The sequence below is a fragment of the Varroa jacobsoni genome, unplaced genomic scaffold (assembly GCF_002532875.2).
Source record: "Varroa jacobsoni isolate VJ856 unplaced genomic scaffold, vjacob_1.0 scaffold_1264, whole genome shotgun sequence".
NCBI classification, from domain to species: Eukaryota; Metazoa; Arthropoda; class Arachnida; order Mesostigmata; family Varroidae; genus Varroa; species Varroa jacobsoni.
The window spans coordinates 324,641-346,987 of record NW_019214166.1 but is presented as its reverse complement, the minus strand read 5'-3'; the positions used below and the strand labels follow the sequence as shown (position 1 = coordinate 346,987).

The 22,347-nt window shown below is 39.0% G+C and overlaps 1 protein-coding gene and 2 long non-coding RNA genes across 7 annotated transcripts in view; 1 reads left to right on the top strand and 2 right to left on the bottom strand.

Moving 5' to 3' along the window:
• LOC111268201 (uncharacterized) overlaps positions 1–2,512 on the bottom strand; it is a 4,936-nt gene extending 2,424 nt beyond the window's left edge. The window contains exons 1-3 of one of the 3 annotated variants that reach the window (XR_002685069.2): positions 2,220–2,512; positions 433–560; positions 71–264 (exon numbers count right to left, since the gene is read on the bottom strand). This is a non-coding gene — a long non-coding RNA (uncharacterized LOC111268201). The remainder of the gene's footprint in view (positions 1–70; positions 265–432; positions 561–2,219) is intronic. The other 2 variants (XR_002685068.2, XR_015314113.1) reach the window with 2 other exon arrangements.
• Positions 2,513–2,622: 110 nt separating this feature from the next.
• Positions 2,623–9,585, top strand: LOC147752419 (uncharacterized). Of its 3 annotated transcripts, XR_015314112.1 has the most exons (4): positions 2,623–2,754; positions 4,812–4,883; positions 6,114–8,561; positions 9,457–9,585. It is a non-coding gene; the product is annotated as an uncharacterized LOC147752419 (long non-coding RNA). The 3 variants fall into 3 exon arrangements; XR_015314110.1 differs by having other exon boundaries at positions 4,812–8,561; XR_015314111.1 differs by lacking the exon at positions 2,623–2,754 and having other exon boundaries at positions 4,039–4,883.
• Positions 8,062–22,347, bottom strand: part of tim (timeless) — a 22,834-nt gene continuing 8,548 nt past the window's right edge. Inside the window, exons 2-15 of the mRNA XM_086971583.1 lie at positions 18,207–18,390; positions 17,616–17,843; positions 17,239–17,431; positions 15,814–16,045; positions 15,025–15,263; positions 14,430–14,860; positions 13,498–13,721; positions 12,779–12,864; positions 12,038–12,218; positions 11,508–11,570; positions 10,928–11,066; positions 10,421–10,687; positions 9,406–9,659; positions 8,062–8,550 (exon numbers count right to left, since the gene is read on the bottom strand). Of these exons, the coding sequence (XP_086827709.1) occupies positions 9,438–9,659; positions 10,421–10,687; positions 10,928–11,066; positions 11,508–11,570; positions 12,038–12,218; positions 12,779–12,864; positions 13,498–13,721; positions 14,430–14,860; positions 15,025–15,263; positions 15,814–16,045; positions 17,239–17,431; positions 17,616–17,639 (2,301 nt within the window). The 5' untranslated portion in view covers positions 17,640–17,843; positions 18,207–18,390 and the 3' untranslated portion in view covers positions 8,062–8,550; positions 9,406–9,437. The remainder of the gene's footprint in view (positions 8,551–9,405; positions 9,660–10,420; positions 10,688–10,927; positions 11,067–11,507; positions 11,571–12,037; positions 12,219–12,778; positions 12,865–13,497; positions 13,722–14,429; positions 14,861–15,024; positions 15,264–15,813; positions 16,046–17,238; positions 17,432–17,615; positions 17,844–18,206; positions 18,391–22,347) is intronic.

Here is a 22,347-nt window from a genome sequence, read left to right as displayed (position 1 = left end):
CATAATAGGGTGTTTACTTTCTGTTAAAAATTCTACGTGAAATACAAAAACTTCTTACAAGCATGCATACCTGACGTTTAAACGTGTAGCTTATCCGCGTCTATCAGGTACACATAATGAAGACGTAAGAGCGTCCGATAAAATCACAGCAAATTCGTAACCCTTTGAAGAGTACGGCTAGTGCGTCAGGATTGCCAACTGAAGTGTGAAGTGAAGGAGTGCCAGGTATTACACGAGAAACCGAAGAACTGTTACTTTCTTGCACTACTCACAGGGTTTGTGAAATGGAACGCCATCTTTAGCATATAAGCGTTTTTGCATATAAGCCTTGCATAGATGTGTCGCCTTAAATGTCCTACTGGCTAATGTTCATACGACAGCAAACGTCTATAAGAATGCGCAAATTTTTGTATTAGCTTTTTAAATACGTACGTAAATATGTGTCCAATCGCCTCATTTAGTTTTGTTGGGTCCGAACTTAAAAAAATCCTACCACGGGAAGACGTTCCAATTTTCGTGGGTGTTCCATTGGTTATTGTTAAAACAAATACCATTATGTCCTGTACAATGAAAAAAATTACAGTAACCTTTTTAAGGTTAAATTCGCACGACATTTCAGGACATTTGGTTGCCTGATATGATGCACCTCTATGATCGAAACGTAGTGTTCTCAAAAGCGAAACAGAGAAAAGACGAGTGAGTGAGTGAGTGACACACCTGTGATGGAAAAGATTCCCATTCAATCGACCCTATAAATGATATGTTCGCATCTGCATCTATGTGCATAGTATGGACAAGTAAAATGGCTTCTGCTGTTATAATATGTCGAAACAGGCCCATAAAGAAGGTCCGGCTAATGCAGGGGCGGAAGCACATCACAGCATAAAAGACCGAGGGAATCGTGCTTGTTGGTCGGCCATACACGAAGCGACAGTTTATAATAGGGATCAGCCTTCTTAGGCTAGATAGTGCCAACGAAATGATACAATCTTTTACATTTTGAACACAAGTTTTCAATTAACGCGACACGAATAAAATTTGAGTGCACGCATTTCCAGTCAGTTTATAGGGAGAATGCTATTGGTAGAAGCCTTTATAAAAATGCCCAAATAACATGAACCTTGCATTAAGGAGTCTTTTATGAAACATTTAAAAGCAACGTTAGAAGAAGGTCGTCGCTAGAAGACACAACGATCCGAAATGATTTATTACTAATCTGCAATAATGTTGCCCGGTACATAATGAAGTGACTTATTAAAATGGAACCGTAATATTACAGGTGGATTAATATTGAGGTCCCATCGATAGTCCAATGGTAATGTGGTTTTCCGCAAAGCCCAAAAAGACACGATATAGTTTTGCTTCAAAGCTGAGTCTGGATAGACAGTTCGTTTTATGTTCAGACTCGGCCGTCTGGGGCTGCTCTGAACAGCTGCATCGATTGCATAAATCAAAGGATTTATTTAGGTCCCATATAGAGAAATCGATAATACGCGATTGCTATTATCCATGGAGACGATTTCTTGGCATATATAAATTTATTACGAAACAAAAATCATTAGGATAGTGCGTGTTGTATGGAAAAGTTGAGCGAAAACTTTGATTTTGGACGAACTTTTCGTAGTAGTCTACGGTGATGGGGACCTATGCGTCCAATGAGCCATAAACACCTGTTATCTAACATTTTAGATCGGTCTTATACGGTACGTAGATCCTGTCGTTAACTGAGTTTTAGACTCCCTGTCTTTTAACAGCATCGCATGTCAGTCAGGCCATATCAAGGATTATTTCGGGTGTAGAGAAGGATTAGAAGTGTCTTGGGTAGTAGTAATAGAAGTGGTGTTTAGGGCAACTAACGCTGAATCATCTTTATATGAAAGCCTTCGACGTTTATCTTTCGTACCATTGGATTAACCACAGGACAGGCCGATAAGGCCACGTAAATGCATAGCCAGTATTTCCGTGCTTCCAATAATTAACTCAGAAACTAGCATATGTGCTAGACGGCCCAGAACGATCTTCTTGGGTTGTTCCGCCTTTATTTGTTCAGGACTTTTTATGTAACCACTGAGAACTAAGGATTTCTATGACAAAAACAATGAACACTTTGAGATCACGACAATCAAAGTAACTAGGTTGATACCGAAAGCCGCGGGTATATAATATGAGGTCGATTTAAAAATGTTGTTAGGTTTGAGGCAATAGGTTTGGTATTATACCTGGTTTGAACTGAAGCATCCGTCTTTATGATCGGGCTCCCAATGTGCGTTGCTGCGAGTAACTCGGAAATGGCTTTCTGAATACCTAATCTGCCGCCATTGCAACGTGCCCGTTTGCTTGGTAGATCCTCGACAACGTGCATGAGGCACCTATGCCCTTATGGGACTCTTGTAGTATAGTAGTAGGATAGTACAGCTCTAAAATAAAAAGAAGCTGCCGGCGCTAATACATTAAGAAAACTATTCTGTAACACGCCGCATCGTTTTCTAATATCACTAAAGAGTATTGCGTTCATTTTTACCTATGTGTTTACTATTAGCTGAAGTGCGCAGTTCCTTTAGCTTCTTCTGAATAGTAATGATGACGGTTACCTCACCTAGATATGCAATTGACGAAGTCGGAGGTTAGTGGGATAGCCTATGCATAACGTCACATGCACCATATCCCACAGTATCGGCCTGAGGAGTGCGCTCTGGGGAACGCCGGCAGTGACTCGTAATCCGCCCGACTGTACCTTATCTAGCGATAACACAGGTATGAGGCAAGAACCCTCCTTGTACATGGTGAAATTACTATTATGTCCGTTGATTCGTTTATCGAATCCCATGTCACTTCGTTAAGCGTGTTAGGGAGGCCCACCATAATGGCTAAGCAGGAAGTTGTGAAGAGTAGGTTTAGAACTTTGTTCGTTAGATACATTCTAAATTCTTCTCATAGTTAAGTTAGTGGAAGGTCTTGCTCGAAAACCTATGTTGAATTGGATATAAAGCCCTTTTGTGGTCTATCGCTTAAACTAGTCCTAGATTTAGGACGTGTTCGTCCGCCTTGCAGAGGTCGATAAGCGCACATTTCTACTTGAAACCCGAAAAGTAACTGTTCTCAGCCATTAGGAATTTGTCGAGCTGAGGGTTAACGCCAATTTTCTTACGAATAATCGACAAAATTCTAGATCTCCCGGTTGTAAAATCTTCGATGATATAACCGGGAGATCTAGAATATTTATTTTTTTAATTTTTTTTTATATTTATTAGCTTATATTAATATGTATAATAATATAATATATAATATTAGAATATTTATTAGCTTATTTATGTCCTGTCTGGTGACACAAAATATTATGCGGGACGAAAAACAGCGTGTGCGTCTCTAGCCGTTTAGGAATTTTTCTGGCATGAAACGGAAATTATCATTACTTGTTAGCATTGCTTACTAAGCGCCCGTTTTGGTACGAGCCCGCAGATTTCAATTCATTGCACCAGGCGTCGATTGTATCGGACATAACTCAGATTCAGACCGTGTTAACCTGCTAGAGATAGGGAAACTGTAAGAAGTGACATGGTGTCGGACAATGTGTAAAAGCAGTCATGTACGCGAACCCTATGTATTGATAGCCATTAAAATTCAGTGTATGTGGACATGTGTGGTAAGGTTCGTCACAATATGAATCGTGTGATTGCACTCATTTGATCCTGGCACTGGAATTGACAATTAGTGACAGAAGAGGTAAAGCTGATTGGTTTACGTAATTGAAAAGCTGGAATTTCTGTTTATAAAAAAGGGGTACCACTAATGTTAGCTCTAAATATCAAATCGTCAACATTAAATAAATTTGATTTACACACTCACGTATAGAAAAAAATCAAATAGAGTACCCTCAAGGTGGTTAACATAGTCCTATTTGTTGTTACCAAAGGAAGGCTATGTAAACCCAATCGATGATTATTAGTACGCACAAGGATTTATTTGAAAAATTTTATATTTATTACTAGTTTTGTCTGCAATACCTAGTGAGATCATGAGTGGTTATTGCTAAAAAGAAGACAGAGAGAATATTTAGAATCATTAGATTTACCTGTCGCAATTTGACCCTGCTTGTTTTGTCTCACTGATTGAACTAGTAAGTTAAAAATCGGATACGGTCGTGTCTATGAGACAGACCGCAAAACCACATTTCTTTCTTCAGGGATGATATAAACCAAATGAGAATTTCATGTACTTCAAGACATTTACGTCTAAACATTAACCGATCCGATAAGAATCGGATCGTTCTTGTAAAGTATCCGAAAAAATCTTCAGCTTGCGTTTATCAATATTGTCAAATCTTCCTCATATTCTACAACGAACAGTGCCATTCCCATAAGGTAACTATAGAGGTCACTATGAGAGAACTTTATTTCATAGCCAAAACCTACACCGTTTCTGTATACACGAAATACTCAATTTGCAAGAGGTACTAAAATTCAAAGGATCTCTAATCGGCTTCAAGAACCCTTCAGCATTAACTGTACGCAAAAAAATACTAAATAAGGTATATTTATCATTTATATTATTACGAATTTAAGATACAGTGGCCGCGCAAAATTATCTAGTATGATATATCAACTTATACATTAACTTAAGTAATTAGCTTCGTTGGTCGTGTTCGTTTTTGCCATGTCTGTAGCCCGACATATAAGTGAAACTTTGTGTGGCAAACAAAACGCCAACAACGGCTTCGTAGCGTCTCAAAGACATAAACACCTAGACGTTAGCAAATAACAAATGATTCAAACAATGAAGAATATAAACATCGCGATTACTTAATGTCGAAGGTTTCTCGCATCCAATAACGGCTAGCCTCCGCCCGTAAATCGAACACAATTAAGGAAAGCACTCTTTCAGAGGTAAGTTGAAATTTTTTCACTGTAAGACGTTGTAAGTTATCAAGTTGATGAGTAAATGCGTAGCGGTAACTAATAGGTTAATTTGTATTAGTGGTTATGGTACGAATGTAGTTTTCAAGCAACAACCCGTAATCGGTTCTCATAACATAGCTCTATTTTTGGTAGCAAGAATTTCGTTTACGCGCCAAATTATAAACAGGAGAAACCTCAGGAACGGCTCGATGAAATCAAGTTCTTTGAGATACTAACTTGATAATTAACGTTACTAAATGCGAAGTAAATAGTTTACATTCAAACAATCACATAATATCTGCGTAAAATATTATGATAATATGAAAAAAAAATAGGCAATTAAATTTTAGACAGATAGTTCGCTCGTTAGTTAAAACACATGTCTATATACGACAATATTATTCTTGATAATTGTCTGCTAATTAAACTGAACTTTATCGTATCCGTAATTTTATTGATTCAGGAATCGAGTAATTTAGGTATCGCTTTATGTCGTATACTATAAAACAACATTGTAAGTTGTCCATCGATTGTTTTGTACGATTTAAGTTATGCTTATTTTCAAACATCAAGCGCCTACCACTGCGACTAGAAATTAAACATTTGCTTGCCGTAAAAGGGTATAGGTGAAAGGGCACTAGAGTTCAGGCCTGATCATTCGGAAATTGCACCTCACATCGATCCTACAACCAAGTTCATCCTGCGTATTGGTTCAGAGTAACTGCTACTAGTGGCAGGGATGCGATGATCTATTTAGAATTGGTTCTCGTCTATGGACAGATTGCCGTCGACCGAAATGATATTTTTTATTACTTATTGCCAAGACCCTGTCTTTATGCGGTTGTAGATGCATGTTTACATATGTTTTTGCTATCATTGCGATTACTATATCCTCCAATCATGTTGCAGCGTCGCTAGTTTTACATGACAATTTACCTGAATAGGCGCATGCAAAATGAAATTTTCTAGGCTCTTCCAAGGCAGGTTTGCTTTTCAATGAATTGTACCAGTAAGAGGGTTATGTAATGATCCCACAACTCGTGTATTGTCCATATTGATAGGTTGGCCGTTTTGCTCTATATCGCAAGCCCAATTTCTTAAGAACTATATATATATATTTTTCTAATTTTAATGAAACTCACTTTCTATGCAAGAGAAGGTGAGGCTATATACCCCAAAGTGAGATGATCTATCATTCAGATTCTATTAAATTTTCAGACTTTGTGAGATGCACATAAAAGTTTTTTTACGTCTGGCTGTTATGGATTTCGTCTTCCGATCAACGACTTTAAAGGGTGATATTATATGGGACAGCTAAGTACTTCTTTGCATTTCATCGAACCTTTACCTTCGAATCCATTTCCGAACAATAAAGAAGCAAAGTACCTACCTTGTTTTTCTTATTAAACTGAAGTTTATTCCGCTACACTTTGGAAAGCAAATTATGTCCTATAAAAGTCATTACATTTAATTATATTACACGATCACCCTGGAGGTGATATGGGCCATTGCGTTTTGAGCATGTTGGTACCGATCTAATCTGACAAAGAAGTTAAAACAACTAATTGGGTTTAGAGTATAGCCCAGGTTATGTATATGTAATATGTATACATATCAATTTAAAGTAAGGCATCGTAGCTTCTTACCCGTTATACCATACGTCATTCGTATCATATGCAGTTGTTTTTTACTTTACCAACGTAACGCATTGTTTGAACGAAATCGGATTGTACCCCATTGCGAATGATTATGATCATAGATTATAATTTACTGTGGACAATTATATGTACTAGAGAAACAAATAGTTACGATAGCTATACAGGCATACGGCTGTAAAACCACGAGACTTTGTAAGAATCTTACGTAAGTTAGTTACATCGTAACTTTTCTGACTTCTTTTCGCAAAACTTATTTCTTGTTTCCAGCCTATTCGAATGCACTAGTCAAGCGTAAACTCAAAATTTTAGTACCGGGCAGAACCGTCCAAAAACTCTCATACCCAGAGATATTCAAAGGTGAGCGCTTAAGGAACGGTGATCTCTAATAATGGCCTGATCACAAGCGAGAACTTTTTTTAATTACCTGCGACGGCGATATACTACAAGCGTCCGCCCGCAAAACTGTCCCATTTGAAGCTTCGACGAACCGTAAATACCGCATGAAAGAATGCGGCCGCATAAGAGGGGCCGTTGGATCTTATGAACCCATATGGATTCATTGCAGGAGGTCTGACCTTGTATGCCAGTTTTGAATTACTTTGAAGGAGGGGGTCAGTGGATGAGTTATCGCTGCAGTACGAGAGGTAAGGCATGTGGGTAGGATGAACAACGTACTCGTCTGAGATTAGTACGTAAACTAACTATCGTTTTTTTTGAAAACAGAAGAATTGTACAAGCAGTGATATAAGTAAAACAGTGTTTTGGATCACAGAGCAGCAGCTGAGTTGTTAACTATTACCATTTTATAAAATTCGGATATTAAAATGTTCGTACCTCTTACGCATCACATGCGGTCAATAGCCGTTGCAAAAAAATTAAAAGTGTTGGGCATATTACCACTTGGGTGGGATCGCATACTAGATTAGGTTTGTTCGTGCGGTAAAACACCTAATTCGAAACTAGTTATTTTTCTCGACATAAAGGTCAAAACGATCAGAGTCCTCTGATATGATATCGGAACACAGCACTTCTAATATATATATATATATTTGCTTCGTGACGTATGCATTTTTGTATCATCTCTCTACTTGAATGTAGCTATCCTAATCAATGTTTTGATTCGGATCTTGCTAGGTAGGTTCAACAATGCTAGACCTGCTTTGCTAACACGTTTCTGACTTCATCAATAAAGTACCCGATCGACACAATGAACAATAAGATAGTAGCATTTCTTTCTTCTGGACCTTTGAAGTGAACATGCATTCAATCATTGTTATACTGAGCATGTTTTCTGAACGGTATCAATTAACCAAATAACATTTCATCTTTTATTGTACAATAGTAGTAGTAGTAGTAGTAGTAGTAGCAGTAGTAGTAGTACATATTGACCTATTACGTTTGGAATCTCTCTTTTTTCGGAGAAGCCCGTTCCGAAGTCTAGATATCAGAAAGCAGTGGTTCTTCATTTTAACTAGAAGTAAGAAGGCTATATTGTGTAGCCGCTGGTCTCATAGATAGTGTAATGATTAATATTTATTTTGCAGATTGTCAACCAGCTTTTCCTCAACCGTAAACCCCCTCCTGTGTTTTGTCCAGACGTGAAATATTAATTTTGTTCTGATTTTAATATAACATCATAGTACAATGAAGCTCCTCTGTTCAAGAGTTGACTGTTTTGCCTCCTCAAAGGCTCCAATGTGTCGTCTAAATTACTTACTAAATTTGTTATGCTTACTATTAGTGTTATATATTTGAAGATGTACCAGCTGATCGGGTCTCGCGTTCCTCATACACTAAGATGCGGCGATGGCGTATACGACTTCGAGGCAATTCTTCCCGTCGACGCAATTTCAAGGATGCAGTAATCGTCTTCAGTAGACGAAGCAAGAATTTTTCGCTTTTTCGGTACACTGTGAAATTACCTACGATAGCTTAGTCGGAGTGACGAATTGTCACAGAAGATCCCACCAAATCATTCACGGTGATGGATCGCCTCACTGGAAGAGAGGTACAGACAAAAACAATGATATACACACAAGCAACACAGGAAAACCAACACACTTGTTATCAGTGGCATAGTTTTATTCATCCGGTTATACGTAGGTCTCTTAAACGATGGCCCTAACCGATATGAAATAGGTCTACGGCCAACTTTGGCCGATCACAATAGAAGTCAATAACAGGTACATTTGACTTAAGCATACGTTAGACGCTACCATATGGCTTAAGTCTAGCTCAACAAACATAAAAAAATTGATGTGAAAAAAGAAAATCTGTTACTCTCTTGAGAATTATTCTGAAGTAGTTTGATTCTACCCGGCTGAATATGTTGCCATTTCAACGTTTATAAACGCGAGGTGTTTCTTAAATGAAGTCTATTAGTATGTTGCAACTTGAATGCAATTACTCCAAATTTTCAAATAATACAATATAAGCCATTCGGAAGTAAATTTTCATTAATCAAAACGGAAGAGGCACTCAAATATGCAGCGAAGAAGAAGAAGAAGAAGAAGAAACTTCAGCGTCTTTTACGTATTAGAAAACATTTATTTGCGACTTCACTTAGGAGGCATCTAGTATAAATAATAGTTAATCACACGTTAACGAATCAGGCAGACATTCGCGCCATCAGAGTCAGCCAGAAAAGCTGTCAGTACCGTATCGAAACGATGTAGAGATGCAGAAAGTCGACTTGTAAGCGCAGCGATTTCGAAATACGTTAGAGAACGTAACAACAATGGACTGAATAGACCTTCTATGAAATCTGGGGCTATCGATATTAGTTGGGACTTTGCTACCTATTCCGTGTGTAGAAATAATACGAAAGGGTAGCAAGGTTAGGTATTACAGACCCGTTGAGGAAGACGATTTTTTGCTTTCGTTCTCAACGAGTTGTTTCACAGATAGTTCCCGGGGTATGGTGATTCGCTATCGCTGAGGGTGTGGACAAACTTGAAGACTGAGAAGGGTGGTTAGCTCGAGGAAGTCGGCACGCTGAACCGCCGCACCGTGATGTCGATGATAGACATGTTGCGTTCCAGCAGGAAGCTGTATAGCGAGATGGGCTCCCAAACAGGAGGCATTGCCAAACGTTTATAGTGATAAACTGGTAAGAAAGAGTTAAAATGAAACAACTTTATCGATCGATCATTATGAACGTCTCAGCAAGCACACCTTGAAGCTTAAATAGTAGCATATATATATATATATATATATATATATATATATATATATATAAAATAGTTCACTAAAAGGGCGAAATTCAAAGAACCGTCGTTCAGCGTTATAAATGCGTCCAGATGCACTTCAAGTGCCAAAAATTGCGAAAGGCGTCCACTTTGACCTGCTCTCCAGAAAAGTTACACGCTAAAAAATCTCTGATACCCATTTTTATACCTTTTTTGAATATTCTTGTTCACAGTAAAAACCAAACCCACAAAAAATACTAAATTTTACATGAGTGTATCTTCAAGCAGTTGTTTTTGTAGCCATAGAATTTGCGCATCCAATCCTTCGTGACGAAGTCGACTGAGTATTAGTGCAACATCACTCTCTTTCTGGCCTAGACTATCCTATGCCTGGCTGTCTGACAATGAGCTGCTCCCCGCTGGGGCGCTGCCGTTCTCCATATCTATGGGCTGGTCGTGTTTATCGGCGCTCTGCGACATCCACGAATATTCCGCTGCGGCTTCTTCAGAAACGTACGCATCCGCGCACCCCATCCGCAAATGTACAAGCTTCTCAAGAATTTCATCACGCTCGTAACGGTTACCTTTTTGTCGGAAATAATGAACCATGTGACTAATCGGATCACGACCCTACTCAGACGACATTGAACGTCATGGTCGTAGATTTGCCTTGTCTCACCTTTGAGTTGCAAGCGACCGACCACACCAGCTGTTGATCTGTGAGGAACGTTGATGCTGTTGCGATGGCCACGAGGGGAACAACTGTCGGAACCCGAATTCCAGTGTGCCGAGATGTTAGATTCCTCAAAGAGTCCTCTGTTACAAGACCAACGGTGTTCTGCTCCCGAGATGACCGAAATTGACCAGAACACTTTCCGGTTGAACGCGAGCTCCTACTAAGCTTTAAATATCCATTGATCATTGCGTTCATAAAGTCGCGGTAGCTCTGCGGATTAAAATTGATAAAGAGAATTAAAATGACGTTAATACAAAAAACTGAAAAATGTTCTTTCTTACCTAAAGGCTAGGTATGTTGTTATGTTAAAATTTAGATATTTTTAGGATTAAGGACATTTCGTTAGCAATTACTGAAGCGATAAGGAGAAATTTCGATTTATAGGCGGCTGACAAAGGAGATAGGGTCTCGTATGAGATATACGGCACCTTAACAACCGGTGCCGCTTACCTCTGATAGTTGTATGTGCGGCTCATTAAGGAGTTCGATGAAACAGCACAGTATCTTTGGAGTGAGAATTGTCTCTAAATGTCCAAGATCAACAGCCACGTGCTCCATCATCGTCAGGATACAATGGTTCACGTACGCGCTGGTTTTAAATGTCCATTCAGATGATCAGAAATGTATTGTTAGATCTTACTAGAGGTATAACAGGCAAGGTACCTTTTCTGTATAAGTATACCTAGAGAATAGAATATAATTAGGTAAGACTTTGCCCCCATTAGTGATTACGGCATGCGCTCCTTCTCCTATTGGAACACCCACATTTCTTTGCCTACCGTTTATTATGCTGCATATAAACACGAGTAGATGGACAGTTTAAAGACCTTCAATTTCAACACAAACTTACGTGCTGCATATGGTGTACACTGGTAGAACACCATGTTGCGTAGGTTTACCCAATTAAAAATACTCTAACACCGCATAAGGAATATTTATATTCAGATCCTGTGTCAATAGAACCACAGTGCAATAGTAATTTATTATAACGAATAAGCCTATAAACTATACTGAATCTAATTTAACGTACCAATTATCTCGAAAATTCGTTAGTAGGTCACCGTACTTATCCATTACGTCTCGAGCTGAAAATCTGCAAAGACATATAAGTTGATAAATTTCGTCACGCTATTCAAGGAAACAGCTACCCATCGTACAAAGGCATTGATTTTTCTATATAGTTTGATTTTTATTTATATTAATGAATGAATGAATGAGGTGGGAAATGTCGCAAGTTGTAAATATTGCAAAATATACATTGTGTCCTCGGATAGTACAGGCTGATCGAAAACTTATTCTGCATTTGTTTCTATCTCACATACATAGATGTCAGTATCCTCAACCATTTTAACTGGACGATATTCCGACAACGAACGAAGTCTATGAGCTAAAATAAGTAAGAACATCAATGTTTTGACCAGTGCCTCAAAGTTAATCATATGGATATACCCTTATTCTATAAATGATCCTAAACAATGAAAAACTACATAAAGTAACAATAAAAAAACTAGATAAAGCATCACGAGGATGATCTGAGTGGTAAGATAGGGATAATCTTACAGCTGAAAATGTTGTCGGATGTCCAGCTTTGCTCCTTGACCCCTGTTCACCCACTCCATAAGCAGCATCAGTTTGTGATTGGCAACTATAGCATCCGAGAGGATCGCTAGTTGGGGCTCAACAGGTTTTCGAATAAAATAAACAAGAGCATGGCGAAGGTATTCCATCTGCGTGAGGGGTACTGGAAAAATCATAATTAATAATAAATTTACCGGAAATTAAATACCTTCATTAAAACTTGGCGCATTATTTACGTGGCAAGAAAGCAGAATGGGACACGATTAACTTAGAGCTACTATCTAGATCGACCGCTATGGATTGGATACTTGCCAAAAATTCAATTAGTTTTTTTCTATTTTTTCAATGCCCTTATCTCTTTAGCCAACATATGGCCCATATATAATAGTACGGGAGACACGGAAGCGTCTGCAGCACTAATAATAATAGCAAAACCGAGTTTAGCTCCCGAATAGCTTTATGATAGTTCGTTAGTTGAACGCTGGCTGAATCCATGAGCGTTGGACATTCGGGCTCATACCCAAAATGTATTATCAAAGCCAAGCATAACTTCGCGTTGTGTAATCCTGTCATCAGCATATACACTGTACAATATGCGCAATTAGGTAAATAAAACGTTTCTAAGCTTATCATATAAAGTAATGCAGTACTTTATTACAAATGCAGTTTTCCCTCGACCTTCGAGGCCCAAAACGACCAAATTCATCCTGACCTGGAACTCACCTACTATATGCAGAATGTCGTTGTTATAGCAAAAATGCACAGCGGAGATCATGAGCTCACGAAGAGCTTTCACCAGATATTGATAACTGTAAGTGGGCACGTAAAAGTGTAAACGTTTTAATATAATAATGGCTAAACGAAAGGAAAACATATTTTTGGGTGACTGGTCGACTTAGTGAATTGCCGAAATTTGTCAAAAGTAGAGGCTGTTCTGCATGAAAAAAATGGCGATCCTCCTAAAAGAGCGCACCTACAGTACAACGTAAAATTGGGACAACCGCTTTTAACTAAACGATATATTGGCTGTATATTAGTAGCTATATGGACCCACAGAAACGGGTCACTTGACGTGTCGAAGAGCCTAGAGAAGAAGAAGTCCTTCAAAACCGTTTTAAATCTTCTTCTTCTTCTTCTTATTATTACTACTATGTTGCAGAGCGAGTATTCATTCCTGACGAGGCAAAAAAGGTCGGATAATGTAATTGCTTAATTTAAACAACGATGTTCGTCTGCTTAATGCTGCCAGAAAGGTCGCTACGTTAGGGGGGTTACTCTTCTCCGCGCTATATCCTACTGCGTTTGAGATCGCAGCTAAACGCCCGATTCACGTCGCTACTAGCGTTTTACGCGGCAAACCTCGCTGGCACATGTTTTAAGAACTTTTGACAAAAAGTCAATGAATATAATAATTACTTTTTCTGTTAATGAACGAAACTTACTTGCGCCGAAGTGACCACTGTTTAACACCTGACTCTTCGATGTTGATACTTTGAAGCGAATTCGTCGCTTCGAACACCAATAAACCAATGAGATCGACGGAGAGAACGGCCCGAGTATGTTGTATCTGTAGTTCCATAGCTGCGGCAAGCCGCATAAAGTAGGCAATAAGCCAACTCATATGGAAGACGTAACCTGCATCGTCCTTACAGCTCAGGTATACTTGCTACGCGCACGTGTTAGTTAAACAGAGATATACAAACAATATCGATTAAGATTTACTGTGCTTGGCTGTAGGACTGGGTGTAAAAGCTGTTCTTATTATATCATCTGCCTTAGCTATTGATGATCTGAAGCCTCACCTGAGCGCTAACTAGATTGTATCTATTTTGCTACGTACGTATTTGCTAGAATAAGGCAAGCATAATCGCAGATTCAAACAGCAAAACTTCACCTATCTTAAGACACCCTAACGAAGGTTTGTCCTTATTTACCTGAATCGTCATTCTTAAATTTAACTATAGAACGATTATTGTGTCGTTCATATGCTAATCAGGTCCAAACCCCCTATGCTAGCTCGCAATATTACCACAAATATACAACAAAACAAGCTAGTCAACAAGATTATGTCGTTTCTAAAAGGCAGGGCCTTTCCTCATAAAGGCTTCACCTGGTCTGTGGAGAACATTTTTTTTTGTCTATATCATGCATTTTCTGCATAATGACCCGATGAGGCGATAGATAAAATTATGCGAAAATGCCGAAGTAAATAAGTTTAAATAACGACACAGAAGATTATTTCGTTAATAGGGCGCAAACGAATATCTGAAAAAGGTAAAAATATTCAGACATAAGCTACTACTTTAATATTATGAAGTGAAGAGCTCATTATGACTGCTATTATTATTATTGATCAAACTAAGCTAATAAGTACCCTGAGCGACAGGACGAGTGGAGAGAATGCACTGTGCAGGAACGTAACCGTGAACAGGGCCAACATGTGGGTTATTTCCTCTTCGCTAGGCGCGTCTGAAGCTGAATCACGCAACGTCAAATTGCTCGCTCCGCGATGCTCCCATAGTTTGCGAGTTGGGCCTCCACCTCGAACAGCTGCGAGCGATGCTTCAAAGCAAACGCTTGGTGTGCAAGGAAATTTGTGCGCATGAGATTGTCCACTTGCCATGAATGTGGCACCAGTCTGCTTTCGGGACACATGGGTTCTTTGTTTAAGAGAGCGACTGTGCACATTCTGTTCCATGGACGAATCTGAATTCGAGGGCCTATTAGCAGAATGCATGGCCCTGTGCTTCGATGAGGCCTTATGGTGTGGGTGTTTAATGTGTTCCTTCGAGTGCGCGCCAGCATCTGGGAGATGGGGAACGCATTTTGGTACGGAAAGGAATCGTAGAAGATTTCAGTGAGTGTAGTAATGGTGAAACCTTATATTTGTAACCGATTGCCATGTAAGAATGATTGATGGCAGAAATAAATAAATATTGTACGAAATTTGCATACTGTTAATTACTCACCATCGTCTGAACCAGACGAGGAAGATTGCTCATTAGATGAGTAGGACATTGCGCTCTCAGATGATGAATTGGGTGAGCTTTGTTTTACCATTGTGCCATGGTTCGTATCTTTCCGGGAAGAAGGATACGAACTAGCCATGACCTGAGTGACCTCAGGCTTTTGAAGCAATTCATTTTCACCGTTAGGTGACGCTTTGGCCGATTCGGATAAAGATCGATTTGAGCCACTGGAATCGAGACTTAATGAGTTGTACGATCTGAGATATTGATCGGCAATTTAGCGATATAACCTCTAAGATGATAGATATGTAAGTTACGATATTTTTGCTGACATAATGTAGCAATAAGGAACACTGTGTAGTGAGCAGAATCGGATCTCATTGCTACAACGGATATTACTGGCGTGACTGTAAGAAATGATATGAACTAAAACAAATTGTTTTTCCTATGACACAGCCTGTAGATATGGCACATGCATATGGACATACCGCGTGCAGGAATTGCTTGATTGGCAAAAACTGCTAATAAATAAATGTTGATACCATATAAAGGTGACTCTAACAATAGTATGAGTGTCCAGTGTAAGATTATTGAAAGCTTTGCGCTCATACTTAAATTTCAAGAGTTGGATAAATTTGTAGCGCCGCTTATATTCATTATTCCAGTTATCTAATTTGTTAGGCACCAAATCATTTATGAAGCTGCATTGAACGTCACGCATCATATTCAAGCAATGTCAGTGGATCATTTAGTCTTCCTTATATTGAAACCTAAACGAGCTATGTTTACTTAAAATCGTTTCGGAAGAATTCGGAGTCATCTTGGTTTCCTGCTGATAATATCTCAGATGAAGTTGATGAGCCATTTTCTCTACTCGCAGCACTATCTGATTTTCGTTCCCGACTGTTTTTGGCCTGTTCCACTTCGACTGGAGTTAGCCCCTGACCGAAGTTCTGAGCTCCGCTCCTCTTCGTATTACCGACTGCCATCAGTCGAACGTCATCCGCAACCACATACGCTTCTGTAACAAGGGATTCGAAATGCACGGACGAAAGTTGTATCCTTTTCCTAAATCTTGTTTCAGGTCCTTACGGATCCTTACGCATACAGTTAATAAGATGCGAGAAAAGAAGGAGGGTAACATGATCGTTTCATGTCGAAACAAAGTTTCATCCTAGCACAAGCCTCGTTTTGACCCTATAACTGCATTGCCTAGGCAGTGAGCCTGGGCAGGCCCAAAGGTATTGGTCACTGTCAAAGAAAAGTTGTCCTAGTCATATGGAGCTCTAATAAAGGCTGGCCTGGCGTTGCTTCTAAAAATCGACAATATAACAAGCCCGTTAGCGGTGAGTGTGCGGTTGGTGTCTTTAACATTTTATTAGGATATTACGTCGGAGTGTAATTAATTACACAATAATAATACTAAGGGTTAAGTTAATGAGTTACTGTAAAAACAACTGCATGTATTTATAAATCGTTCAATCTCGTGTTTGTGTTTTCAGTGCACTTCATTGAAGCCGTCTATCTTTCTTAATAAGGCCGAACAGGTTGTCTGTATGTGCATTTCTCCCAAAAATAGAGTGTCTGCGGCACAGTTTCACACTAATGAGTACATGACATGATTTACTATTCCCAGAATATTAGTTATCGACTACATATAGCTGAAGCCACCTGCAAAATAAATACGAGATAATTAAATAACTTAACGGTTACCATGACCGAGTCATTGGTCGGCTAAAAATGGTCAAGGAATTTCTGCCGAACTATTGTTTGAAGACATTTAACGGACAGAAAAATAGGGGCACAAACAGCTATCTAGGTGCTTTGCCCTTCTTTTTGTGGAGCTTGCTTTCGGTAAACAATTGAGTATACCTTTGCCATGACAGACGGACATTGTAATCTACATGTGCGCTACTGTATATTACATAATGTAATTGTATGGACTTCAGATAGATCGAGAATGATCTGCACTTGTGCCGATTACCTAAGACCCTTATCCCACTACCATTTAGATATACAAAAGTTCATATCATATCGAACAATTCTTTACAACCAGTTCTTATTCATGTGTTACTATGTATGGACGCAGGAACACCTAGAGGCCTGCCCACGTACACACAGGCCCATATTTAGCCTCAATCAATGGTGCTATTAAAAAGTAGTATCCTGCTGTGAAAAAAGTGTTGTTTCATTGTGCATTAAATAGGTACTAACCCAAGTTACTACCTGATGATATATTTAAGGCGTGGTGTCCACACGACCAATTCGATTTCGGAGAGTCCTTTTCCGTGGACGTGCTCTGGTCGAATGCAAACTGGCATTCACTTAATTGTTTCTGAAGTAAGATCACGCTCTGATCTTTGAACAATAGCGAGAGGATGTGGACGATGATTGATGCCCACTGGTCCTAAAGGTTGATTTATTATATAGTAATAGTATGAATTGGTGGTGGCGTGTTATAGGTGGTAAAAGTATCAAATCGAAACATTTTGCTCATCGCAACCAACACTGCATTTATACACCTGATACAATTATGCGTAAACGACGGATTATTAGAGTGAATGAATGGCGTTCACTTAGTGCCAGCCTACCTTATGAATACTATTAATCATCATAACAAGCACCCCGTCAAGGCCATGCACGAACAGATTCCAAGCCAATTTATTCTTTATGTGAGTCCAGGATTTGAACGCTTCCTCATTTACCCGGAACTGGGTGCATTGATAGGCGTCCGGGACATAGAGCAGGTTTCTGATTAGGGTGAGATTTAGAGTCAAACTGGTCACTTCCGTAGCGCTAAGGTCGCTACCCTCCAGGTCCTAGAATAACGGGATGCGTTTAAAAAAATACACATATAAAGGCTATATGGGTTAACGATATTACCCCTTAAACTAAGATTTCAAAATATAATATCAGCCACTACTTTAAGATTATACTTCATGCTGGGTCTTACTGCTGACGTTTATACTGTAATACGTGCGAACCTTCCCACTTTTCAAGGAGAGACATGTAAGTTGCACGAAATTTATTGTAATGCGTAGAATAAATAGAGAACGCCGGTAGTAGGAGGAGCTTTACGGCGTCTCGCAGTCTATGATGAAACTGAAAATGTATATTGCTGAATACATCTATCAAGACAGGGAGAACCAGTGAAAAGTATATAAATCGTTGCAGAAGTGTACCTTTTTTGCTTTGGCCTTAATCGCCGTAACGATCGCCTGTGTCGTTCGGTAGTCAAGAAAAGTCCTCTTAATTTCGAGTGATGTCTTAGCCAATCGTTTTAGTAAGTTCCGTCCATTTTTACTCTGACTGCATCGGTCGGCGTCTACCAGCTTTTCGAGAGGAGTCGTTACGTTTACTAACAGTCTAATAGAAAAAAAGAAGGGTATATTAGTCGAGATTAAGTGTTGCATCTAACTCTCCCTAACGAAACCTGGAAGGATTTGCGTTTTTTTTGTTTTTTTTTTTTTTTTAAATCACTATATTTAAAGCCACGATAGCAACAGGGCACAGTTTCTTAAGGATAAACTTAATTAGTTAAATTGTGAACATCAGATGTACGATGCAAGTAAATCCTTGTTAAGATGAACGGATAGTATCCAGCTTCCTGTTGCTATTATTATTCTGATATGTTTTTTCAAGTAGAGCCCTATAATTCAATATTTACACCGACCGATTTAGGCAATCTGTTATACGAACTTAAGCAAATTGTTAAAAAGAATGTCGAAAGTGATCGAGTCATAGAAAAACATCGTTACAAAGTGATGAGAAGATGCAGCCAGCCGTGAGGAGCTAAATATCTAGCAAATTGAAAGCACCTTCTAGCTGATGTGTTTTCTGGACCTTACGTAACTTTGTGTCGGCCTTATTTTGGTCTGAGCCAAAGAGGGACCTTCAAGTGATGAAAGTAAATGGACCAAGTCAACCTTCTGTGGGTTTCCGCATTTCTACGGTAGAATGAATGTACCTACAACCACAATATGAACTAAGCACAAAGCAGGCGATGTTGACTGGTGAAGTCTGAAAACTGTATTGAAAATTCTATTGAACTGAGCATTTTCGCACGATTCAATAGGATCCAGGTAAGCGTCATAGAATAAAATGGAGGATTTCAATTTCTAACTGAGGGTTCTACTACGAGATGATTCATTTGATAATTGCAAAATAAATGTTGATTCTATTTGCTAAGTAGGCTTGGCCTGACGAGAGAGCATTGTGACACGTATTTTCATGTTTAAAAACGAAAGAGTACTACGTCGAGGGATTCTGGTGCGTTTCTAATGCGGTTTATACGACATGATGTAGCACGATCTGTACTACATGGACTCTGCCAGCGGCTGTGGATAAAACCGTCTGATTGTTGTTATTATTATTATTATAATCTAGGTTGAGGTTCAGATATATGAGTGTTTTATAATCGATTCAATATGAGTCGAGGACCTAATTTACCTAGATCGATAGCGTTGGTAGGCCATCGCACTTCATTAGTTGGTTAAGTAAGGAATTTAACTATATATTCCATACACACCTTGCTCAGAGCACTCAGTTACTTAAATAAAGGACTTCTTGGGTTTCTTTTTTTTTTTTTTTTTTTTTTTTTATAAACGACAGAGATAACGTTCCATTTTGTTGTGTACTTTGTTTGTAACGTCGCTTACTCTGGAGGCGTCGCTGATTAATCGTAAGCAACTGTGGACGTCATCAATGCGTTTCCTTGAAGGAACTCTTTGCCCAAATATTGCACACCGACCACTTGGGGCGGGAGCTCCTCGACTTATTTACACTGCACTTTTTCATATACTATATGATAGTTTACTGAGTAGAGCAATTACGATAGATCAGGAAAAATAAATGTTCAGTTACAGAAATGCAGTTATCTGACAAAATCCTGTTTAACCTACGTAAAAATTTATATGAATATACCTTAGTAAGGAAAGATGAATATCTAGGCTATAGTGGAACTCAAGACCTGGAAATTTTCATCAACGGGGGGGGTCTTTTCTAGATGGATTATGGAGCACATATGGTTCACATACTTATTTTACAAATGTAGCATATAATAAGTATATTAAGCTTCTAAATCAGATCGTTGAATTGTCTAGAGCAGTAGGCGTCCGACGCAAGTCTACGGGGCTCATGGCGGATCTCATGTCCCATTCCGATGAAGAAACAAACTTCCATTTTTTTTGCCATTCGGAGCACTTTAAAGAAATTGGACAGAAATAGACGAAGTTCTACAGAAAAATATAAATTCATTGATCTTTCATACTGAGCAATTCGATGGGAGAAAACTTCAATTTATTCTAACTGCTCATTACTAAATCGCTTTTCATAAGGCAAGTTCTCCGCAAGCCGTTTGCGGAGGCTGTTGCGTGGTACCGTCTTCTATTTCGCTGCGCATTTGCTTGATAAAAATCAATAGGACCGACGAGGGCAGCACTCTCCAAATATATTATTCCTTGTCAAGATCAAATCGCGTCAAAAAGGTCAAAGTAGCGACCGGAACGAAATCGATGGTACGATAATCACAAAACGCATGTACAGCCCCAAGATTAACTTGTATGAGATGACTTCTTGGTAAATAACCGGCTAACTGATTGTCTAGTCGGACTTTAGCTATCTGAGTAATAACAAAAAAAAAAAACGTGACTGGGCAGACGTTTGATTGTCTGCTTGAAAAGATGCGCATTAGAGACCCAAATCACACTGTCCCCTCTCATTACATGCTGTGAATGCTGATGTGTTTTTGTAAAAAGGTATTGAGTGTCGTGTTATCGGACTATGCTTTAATGCTGTATATGCTAGCGGAATTCAGTGGAAACATGTATAAGTGGATCATGACCGTTACCGTGATAGGATAATGCCAGACCTGAATGTCAGCTGCCTAAACAATTGCTGAAAGACATGCCGTACTTAAAGCTAAAGTTATTTAAAGGTTGAAATCGAATAAGAGCAATATTAATTAATCGATTTTAGACGCTCAAGTGACTCTCGTTGCTGTTCAGCAATCTGTAGCTGTTATGGAATGAATTTATTGAATACAAGTGTAGAAATGTAAGCTAAGACGATGTAAAAATACGAAAGAGAGCAAAACCACTATAAATCTGCTTATCAGTTTCAGGATACGACCAGATAAAGTCTAGCGCCCATCGATATTTGATCCATGCGTTTGTTGCCAATGTTCGTGCTATCGGTCGCAATGTAGCAGGCTTTTTTTTCTAGGACGCGAAAAGCGGTGGGCGCTGTCTTTGCGCTTGGATACCTTTTGCTACAGCAGCGAATTTAAAAATTCCTTCTTTAATCGCATGGTATTGTAATGGGCCTTTATAAGCCTGCATACCTCTGATTCGATGTTATGGCTTAAAGGTCTTACTTTAAAAGTAGCCCGAAATTGTCTTCTGTGACCATTTCTCTAATGGTGCGAAAGGGCGCAGTGCTAGACGTTGTCAAACGTTGTTTTAACGATTTGCTTCTCCACAATGCAACGCGTTGCGTAGGGTTTTTCAGAAAAGCTCCATTCGAGTACTTGGCAATGGGTCCACACACCATTGAATTGCAGAACTTCTAGCTGGCAAGTGTTTCCCGCATTATGTAATTTCTATATTGTTCTGAATCTCGCGCAAACGTTTATGTTGACATCTGACTCTGACTGTACTCTAAGGGGGATAACTTCTTTGGCGTCTTTTTTAAATTATCAGCGTAATAGAATTGTCTGGGCAGTTAACCCTCAAAGACTGGCAGTGCGCGTTTTTAAGGCCATAGCTATAGCTGCTATTTTCAGTTAAACTCGACACACTCTTCATCCTCGTTTAACACAGACTTTCAATCCTTTACTGACTTGAAAGATTATACTCAATAGGCCCTCAATAGGCGGTTTATCAAATAGTACATGTTGTACCGCCTCCTGAACGACAATCACATTACTGGTAACTTAAATAACCTGAGATTACACATGAAAAGCTGTCAAATTCAAGAACAGCGCCCTGTGTAAAGCTTTTAGACTTAGATTTTTATAAAGTGCCGCGTTTATAAACAGGACAATTATACTCCTTTATACACCCACTTACTTGAAATTGAGTTATCTAATCTAAGAATTGATAGTTTAGCCACACGGCAATGTAAACCGTAATTTAATCATATAGCTGCTCTTCACAATAATAAAAAACTAAATACATTTCAATGAAATCCAATTTTGTTGATTTTATTTATCTTTTTTTGGCCACGACCTTACAGGTCTGGCTGTGGCAAATAGATCGGTCAATTCCAAAGCTCTCGTGCTCATAAATGAAGAATATTTCTTATACCGGTATAGGGCATATATAT